General features: G+C 53.7%; 1 protein-coding gene across 1 annotated transcript in view; it reads right to left on the bottom strand.

Moving 5' to 3' along the window:
- Positions 1 to 19: 19 nt before the first annotated feature.
- TJP1 (tight junction protein 1) overlaps positions 20 to 7,859 on the bottom strand; it is a gene marked incomplete at its 5' end in the record, with an annotated part of 156,196 nt that continues 148,356 nt past the window's right edge. The window contains 4 exon segments of the mRNA XM_027767793.1: positions 20 to 746; positions 3,051 to 3,134; positions 4,216 to 4,433; positions 6,355 to 6,832. Of these exon segments, the coding sequence (XP_027623594.1) occupies positions 652 to 746; positions 3,051 to 3,134; positions 4,216 to 4,433; positions 6,355 to 6,832 (875 nt within the window).

The following is a 7,859-nucleotide window of genomic DNA, read 5'->3' as shown; positions in this document are numbered from 1 at the left end:
TTCCTGCTGGTTAGTATGATGCGGTGATATGGTTAATCTTGGACCCGGAGAGGCCGTGGAACCAGTCTCACATGCTTTGGTGTCCTTCCCTAAGGAAAGGTGTTTCATAAACAGGAAGTCATTGTCTTCACTGGACTACCCCTCCCCACCCCCAAAAAAAGTTATAAATTCCCCTTGCTGTACACTTCTGTTAAATCCACTACACTGGTTATATATTCCAGGTGCATCTTTTAAATGTGTGCATATTACCACATGCGTAATAAAATAAAATTAGTACAGCAGGCCAGGGCCATAACAACGTTTGAAGCACTATACTTTGGGAAAAAAGAACTCAAATGCCCCCGCCCTGGTATTTTAACGGAAATCAATGTTAAGCAGTGACCATTAAAAAAAGTACAAAAATCATTATAAAACAAAGTGTCTTTGACCCTCTAGCGGTAGTTCTTCCACCACAAACACACAGTTCGTAGCGTGTTTCTGATCACGGCTCAGGGGCATGCTCACTATTCCTCATCAGTTCAAACGAATGCTCGATACTAAGAAACTGTAGGATCGATTCTAAGAAAAGGATAATACTTGAAAGAGAGGGTCCATGTGGACGTGGTAAGTTCACCCATTTCACATTGTTTCAGAGTTCCTACAGTGTGCGAGTTAGAAGTGGTCAATCAGGACAGAAACACAGTTTGCTCCAACCAGGTAATTGGGGTCTCCAGGAAGACACTTGTTCTGCCAGGTTTTAGGGTCACCTATGAGAGAAAAGAGGGTAACGTCATTGACAGTAGGTGGAACTGCTACCCACGCCAACTGCGGGGCCATACGAACACACGCATCTGACACGGTTCCCGTTTGCCCCGCGCATGCACTTCTGTCGCCGCTGCAGACTGGCTGGCACCTAGTGACCCACAAGCTGTTTCAGACTTCTCTTTTGTGATGTGTTGTTCAGTTCACTGGCTTTTTCTGCAAACAAATGAAAGTTAAGGTGGCCGCATGCCTGGGACAGCCCCCGAGTGCCAAGCCCACACACCTGCTAAAAGCGCCTTTCTTTCCCTGCTGAAAGTGTGGGCACTCAGCACGTGAACACGTGAGGACACACCTCAGCCCTCTATAAAACACGGAGCCCCCAATAACGCTCCAAGCATCTGACTCCTGCACAGCCTCCTCTCCCTCACAACGGAACCCAGGCCAGACTCCCGGAGGGGCCCAGGCTGGAACACTCACTGCCTGCCGCCTGAGGCAGGCCTGGGCATCGGAGCTCTGACGGGCTCTTGGAGATCTCAGGCTGTGCCTAGGGCTGACCAGCGCTGGCAGAGGGTATGATGGGTGACAAGGCTGAGACAAAATGACCCCCTGGGGTACTCGGTGAGCTGACACAGGGCGACTTCCGCCTCCCTTACCACAGCAGCTCAGACGAAGGACTCTGCCCAGATAGGACAGATCCGGCCAGTTTCTGTTCGTCACAGTGCGCTTCTGGGGTAGGAGCCAGAGAACTGCTACACACCCCAGAACGCATAGGGCAGCCCTACAACAAAGCACGCTGCGGACAGAATGCCAACAGCGCCAGCTGAGAAGCCTGTCTGCAGCACACGCAGCACCCACTCACACCCGGACTCAGCAGTTTAAGCGAGAGTGGCGAGTCACAGATGAGAGGTCTTCAAAGAGTCTATGGAAAATGCAAACTAGGAAACACTATGTATGGGCTTCACACCTTGCTTTTGCAGCAAAATTAAGTCATACTTTACTGTGATTTCCCACAGCTGTTCTGACCCTCACAGCTTATGGAACAGACTGCAGGAACGAGGGCCGTGACGGCACTCTGCAGTGGTCTGAGGCGCAAGTCTCTCTCCAACACGCCAGCCTCCCTGGGGTTACTGACTCAGCAGTCAAGACGACGCTGCCCGTGCAGAGCTCCCAGCAGCCAAGCACCCTGAAGGCACAGAGGGGCACGGAGGCACTCTCACGTGCTCAGCAAACACGCTCAAGTTTAACAGGAAAAGAAGCGTGGCTTCGAACTACCAAAGCAACTTCTAAAATAAAACACACAACACTGGAAATAAGAACTGCGGGAATTGTTTATGCCTGACATGTCATCTAGAAAAAGCGACCTTTTCTGAGGGCCTGTACATAAGCAAGCGACTGCGGTGAGCAGCTCCCCTAAGGGTCCCCATCCTAACGGGTGTAGAGGACGGTCAGATCTCGTGCCACCACCTGACGCGGCGATGCAGCTTAAATGCTGTTCTACTCACGTCAGTTAATTAATTCACACTAGGATTAAAAACATGCTCCTCAGTAGAGCCCGAGAGGAGACAGTTTTAATATTAGTATGTTAAAAATTACTTCTTTCCAGAAAATAGGATACTTACAAATATGAGAGAAAATATATTTATACATAACATTTTATTAAAACCTTAAAAAGAGGACTTGAAATTCTTAGTTTCCTGTGTCAGACTCGCTTAAAGCGACTGATGCCAAGCAGAGCTGGCTCTAGTGGGTAAGCAGCTCCAGTCATGCAAGGGAAGGAGAAGTGCGACCGCGCACGGGAGCGCTGAGACTGCCCTGAAGAGCAGAGCAGTTGCAGTCGGCGAGGACAGTGCCACAGACGCTCCCGCAGTGTCACAGTGGGGCTCCCTGCCTTTCAGGTCTCTCTGGCATGCACGTCCTCTGCAGATGAGGGGTTAGAGTGCGGCAACCAGAACACGTGGCCGAGCACTGCAGCTGGAGGACAAAAGGCCTGTGGGTGGGCGGTCACAGCCCTCCACCACACTTGGAAACTTCTGACGGGCAAGTCATTTTGCTAGAGCACCGAGAGAGAGCCATCGGCCAAGCCAGTCTGCACAGGCAGCAGCTTCTCCCCGTCCACGTGTGCTTACAGCACGTGCACCACGAGGCCACGGAACGGGAGAGCCCCACCCACAGCACAGGAAGCACCATTGCCCAGATATCAATCAACGACAGTACCCAGAGCCCCGAAGGACAGAGTGAAGACAGCGTACCCGACGAGGAGTCGGATGATTTTAGAGCAAAAGACCAACCGTCAGGAGTCATGGACGCACAGTGTGGCAGGCGCAGCTCCACAGGCTTCAGGAACTTGAGGCCGTGGGGCCCACACATCACCAAGGGACTCAGCAGCGTTTCACCTGGAGCGGGGACGGGAGGGGCGGCAGAGAGGTCAGGGCCACCTTCTTCTCAGACCGCTAGCCCTATTCCTAACAGCCAAGTGGGCCAGCTCTCTAGCGCAGAGCCCACCAGGGCGAGGGCAGGGGGACACACAATGTCTCCAACATTCCAGTAGCCACGTGAGGTCAGGAGACAGGCACCTGCAGTACTGCACTGAACTCAGCACGACGGAGACATTGCGACGTGCAGTCGGCACGTGTCAGGCCGCAGGAGTCTGACGTGTCTTTCTATGCCAGCACATGTCCTGACTTTCCAGACGACCCAGTCTTTGAAATGGCTGTGTACTTTACCTTCCCGACACCTCTGAATTCACAGCGGCCACAGTGCGTCCAATGAACGGCCACTTGCAGCTACTGGCTACTACATTCAAGTGAATGGACATTCAGTAGAAAAACCTTCTCATCTGTGCTTTTTACAAATGTGACTTTTTACTTCTGTTATTACTACTGCCACAGAGTTGGCTTGAGATATTAACGCAGAGCCAACAGTCCTCCTGGTTTTAAGAGAGGATATCTCAAAACCAGAGCACAGACACAAACATTAGTATTCCTGCAAAACATAACAGAACGAGCTCCAGTGGTGTGTCAGGGAAGCCCAGCACTGCCGCCCTCACACCCCTCGGACAGCCTTGGCACAGTGAAAAGTCACTTCCCTACGCCCCAGGCAGCTCAGGGGCACACTCTGTGGCCTCGCTCACTGTCGAGCACGGGTGCAGGTGCAGGGTAAGGGTGAGTGACACAGCCTCTGCCCCGTGAGGCTCACCTCCTGCCACCAGGCAACAGGCAGAGCACGCCTCTCTGAGGGGATAGCACGCGACCCACCTCTAGACATGGGAGGCCTGGCTGCCGCCAAGATAAACCCCATCGGGTCAGCCTGGCAGCCACGTCCCACCGCCTGCCGTCATTTCTGATCTCACACGACGAAGCATGGTGGGAGGTCGCCGTGGCCCCCCGCCCCAGCGTGCCGGCCCCATGTGGAGGCAGAGCGCCCTGGACGGGCACAAGAGCTGGCGCAGAGGCCGAGCCACACAGACGTACGCACCCTTCTCTTTGTCCAGCGGGGGGAGGATGCTGTTGTCCCGGCAGACCTTGAAGTAGATCTCCTGCTCGACCCCGTCGGGAATGGCTCCCTGTGGGATGATGATACTCACGCCCGTCTCCACGGAGCTGAGCACCCCGCCGTTGCCACTGAAGACGCCTCGGGCGGTGGCCACCACGGTGTGGCCGTCCTCGTCTTCCTCCTCGTCCACAGCTGAGGGGCTGAGGGTTACAAGTGGCCAGTGAGCACACGCCCAACACCGGGCTCTCCTCGCACTACTGCTGCAGGGCGGTTTCATTCCGGGCCTCTCTCTGCATGATCAACTTCTCTTACTCACTGTTGCAAGGCCAGTTTTCAGTAATAGATTTTACTCTCAGGAATGAACTATGAGCATGTTCTTTCTGGACAAATCAACACACTCTTCAAGGTAATTGGCGAAGATACCTTCATTGCTGCTTTTGTGATCCGTATGTACAAAACCCAACACAGTGGCTTACCCACTTCAGCCTTTAAGCAGCACGCTGTAACTCCCTTGTGTCTGGCAGTTTAAAACGGACGGTCCGTCAGAGTAGAACTGGTGACAGTTCTTCTTACTGACACATGTAACAGGTGCACAGCGAACGTCCAGTGGCACCCAGACTTGGGAACCCCCAGATGTTGGTGTTGGTGACGGCCCAGACTGAGCTGACCCTGAGCACCGAATGCCTACGCTGCCAAAGACAAGGCTTCCGGGGCTCCGCAAGGTCACGGCTGGCTATGGGCACAAACCAGACAGCCCGAGAGAGAGCTTAGAGAACACCAAAGGCCAAAGAGATGCGCTTATCGATGACTGCTTCAGAATGGAGGTTACTGGGACCAGCAGTTGGCATAATGGCTACATTGCAGGACTCCCTTGTAGTCGACCGCGGTTCGAGTCCCAGACCTGGTGGAGTAAACTCACGCCCGGCTCGTGTGTGTGTGCGTGCCCAAGATCCCTAGAGGAAAAGGGATTGCAGTGTGGCCATCCCCCGGGGTGGGGGTGGGGGTGATTTCTCACTTCCTGTCTCTCTGTCTTCCTGGCGAGCCCATGTGCCCCTATAGGAAAAGCCTCTCCAGAATGGAAGTTACCAACCCTTTCTGACCAAAGGCTGGAGGGTACGGGGTGAGCAGGAAGACGGACAAATGCCAGGAAGAGTAGTCGACCTCCTGCAGGGCTCGGGGGACACAGCCCACTGGGCACAGGCCCATCACTGACCGTGGGTGTGGACAAAGGCAGGCAGCAAACCTCCCCCCGGGAAGCAGGCGCAGTGCCCCCTGCCTGGCTGAGGGTCTCCTTCACGGGAAGCTTGGCTATCAGCTGAGCTGGCTGTGGGGGCCCGGACAGGCCTGGTCAGTCAGGGGAGACAGGAAGGAGTCTGCAGGGAGGGAGGCCTCACCGCCTGGCCGTTCCCTTCAGCACTGACCGCTGGTCTCTAATGGCCCCCTTGCGGTCACTGCAGTGTTCGTTCTAGCCCCTCTACTGAACGAGGGCAGACGAGGAACACAGGCCCTCGCGTTTATGGGACATTCTCAGATGTGCCCGTGAGGGGAGCAGACGGTGGGGGCTAAGCTGAGACCACCCCACCTGTGTCAGTGCTGTGACGAGGTCAATGGCAGACAGAACCCACCGGCCTCACGACTGTAGGCTTCATGTCCTCACTGACACCTTGTCCCTCCCCCAGGAGACCTTCCAGGTAATGGCGCACACTGTGACAGCACGGCTCCCTCACTGTGTTAATCTGTAAGAGGGTTGCCGCACGCTCGCCGACAGGTGTGCAGGTTTGTGTGTGTGAGGGGAGGGCGAGGCAAGAAAGCATCCCGGTGGGGGTGGTCATGCCATAATTCCTTCTTTTCCATTTCTCACTTGGGGACTTTGGGCGTGCACACATGTGCCCAGCGAGTTTCTGAAACCACAGGATCCCAGATTTGAACCACACGGTCAGCCATGTGGGATCCAGCTGCCTACCCATTAAGCCTCAGCTGGCCCCACTCTGGTCTTTTTATAGGTACAGTTAAAACGATCACTTCAAGTCCCAAGTCACCCACACGACTTCAAATCTGCTACAACAACTCATATTCATGAGGCAGGTCACAGGGCCAGCGTGTAAACAAAGGAAGCCTTACCTTACAGGGACAGCTTTAGGCACAGCGCTGACACTATTTACGTGGTATTTAGGCTTCTCTGCGTGGCTGGAGAGTGCATCCACTCCACCGTCAAACTCAGCAGGCTGTGCTGAACTGTGTGCTTTCATGAGCGTTCTCGGGGAAGTGGAGCCCTTCGAAGACAGGTCAGGTTTATGTGCAGTCTCACTGGGCAGAAGATTATGGCTGAATTTAGGGCTCTCAAACTTGCGTTCAAATGGCCGAGCAGAACTTGTATATGGTTTTGGTGTGAATCGATTGTACGCCGGAGTGACCGTTTTCTGAGTCTGCTCAGCTCCGTTACCTGGAGCTTTATCTGAGAAGCTTTTCTGGGGATAGAAAGTAGACTGAGCCGCATCTTCTCGGTTTGCTGGTCGGAACACTGCTGGCTTATTCTGAGATGGAGCTGGCTCTGGTCTGGACACTAAAGAATTCTGAAAATCCAACGACACCAAATTACCTGAAAACAAACATAAACATGGGTATAACTTTCAGAAAGACGTATTGAAACAGGCCCGTTGATGTTCCTCCCAGCTCAGCTTGTCCTGGGACTGCAGTTAAGGCCAAAGACGTGGTCACACGAGCAGGGTGTGGCCCTCGAACCTGAGGTGCTGTGTGTGGCACCGGGGCAGGAGATGGCCGGGGCATACACGGCGCTGCAGATCTACGCTGTCTCGGGTTAGGGTCAGGCCACTGGCAGGGACACACACAGCACTGCTGCTGTACACTAGTGCCTCCGGGCCAGGGCCAGGGCCAGGCTACCAGCCCCTGAGTGACCCTTGCCAAAATCCACTGTGAGCTACAAACACAATGACAAGTCTGACTACACTAAGAAAAATCAGCACTCCCAAATTCACCATAATCAGAGTCAAAAGAAAAGCCACATATGGAGAGACACTAACGACAAAACTAACAGCTGATAGAAAACTTGCATCCACAGCCTACGAAGAGGACCTTCACATCTCCAAGGTAACAGCATCAGGAGACGGGGGAGGCACCAGTGAGAACGGGGTCACCAGAAACCACTCCGGCAGGTACTCAGCACGCGTCTGCTTGGAAATGTACACAGAACAGAGCCCGCAAAACTCCAAACACCGTCTATGGTTTGCGTCCTGAACCTGGCAGCTTGAAGAACACATCAGACCCGCGTGCGTGCGTGCCCAAAACCTCAAGAGGAGAGTAGAAGAGAAGGAACTGTGGTAGGCCATCACCCTGGGGGGTGATTTCTCACTTTCTCTCTCTCTATCTTCACAGAGCACATGTGCCCTATGGCAAAAAATTAAACTTAAAAACTAAAATAAAAACCTGTCTGTATCTGCAGATGAGCTAGCATACGCATAGTCTTCCTATGAAGAACAGTCCACCCAGAACCACAACGTGTCCAGCTGAAGACTCTATGCCCTAGAATCAGACTCGTAAGTAACAGAGAGGACTGTCTCTACCAGCAGAGCTACATCACAGGAGAAGGGGTAAACGGGGTCATCTTC

The sequence above is a fragment of the Tupaia chinensis genome, unplaced genomic scaffold (genome assembly GCF_000334495.1).
Source record: "Tupaia chinensis unplaced genomic scaffold, TupChi_1.0 Scaffold144682_1, whole genome shotgun sequence".
NCBI lineage: Eukaryota > Metazoa > Chordata > Mammalia > Scandentia > Tupaiidae > Tupaia > Tupaia belangeri.
This window is presented reverse-complemented; position numbering and strand designations above follow the sequence as displayed.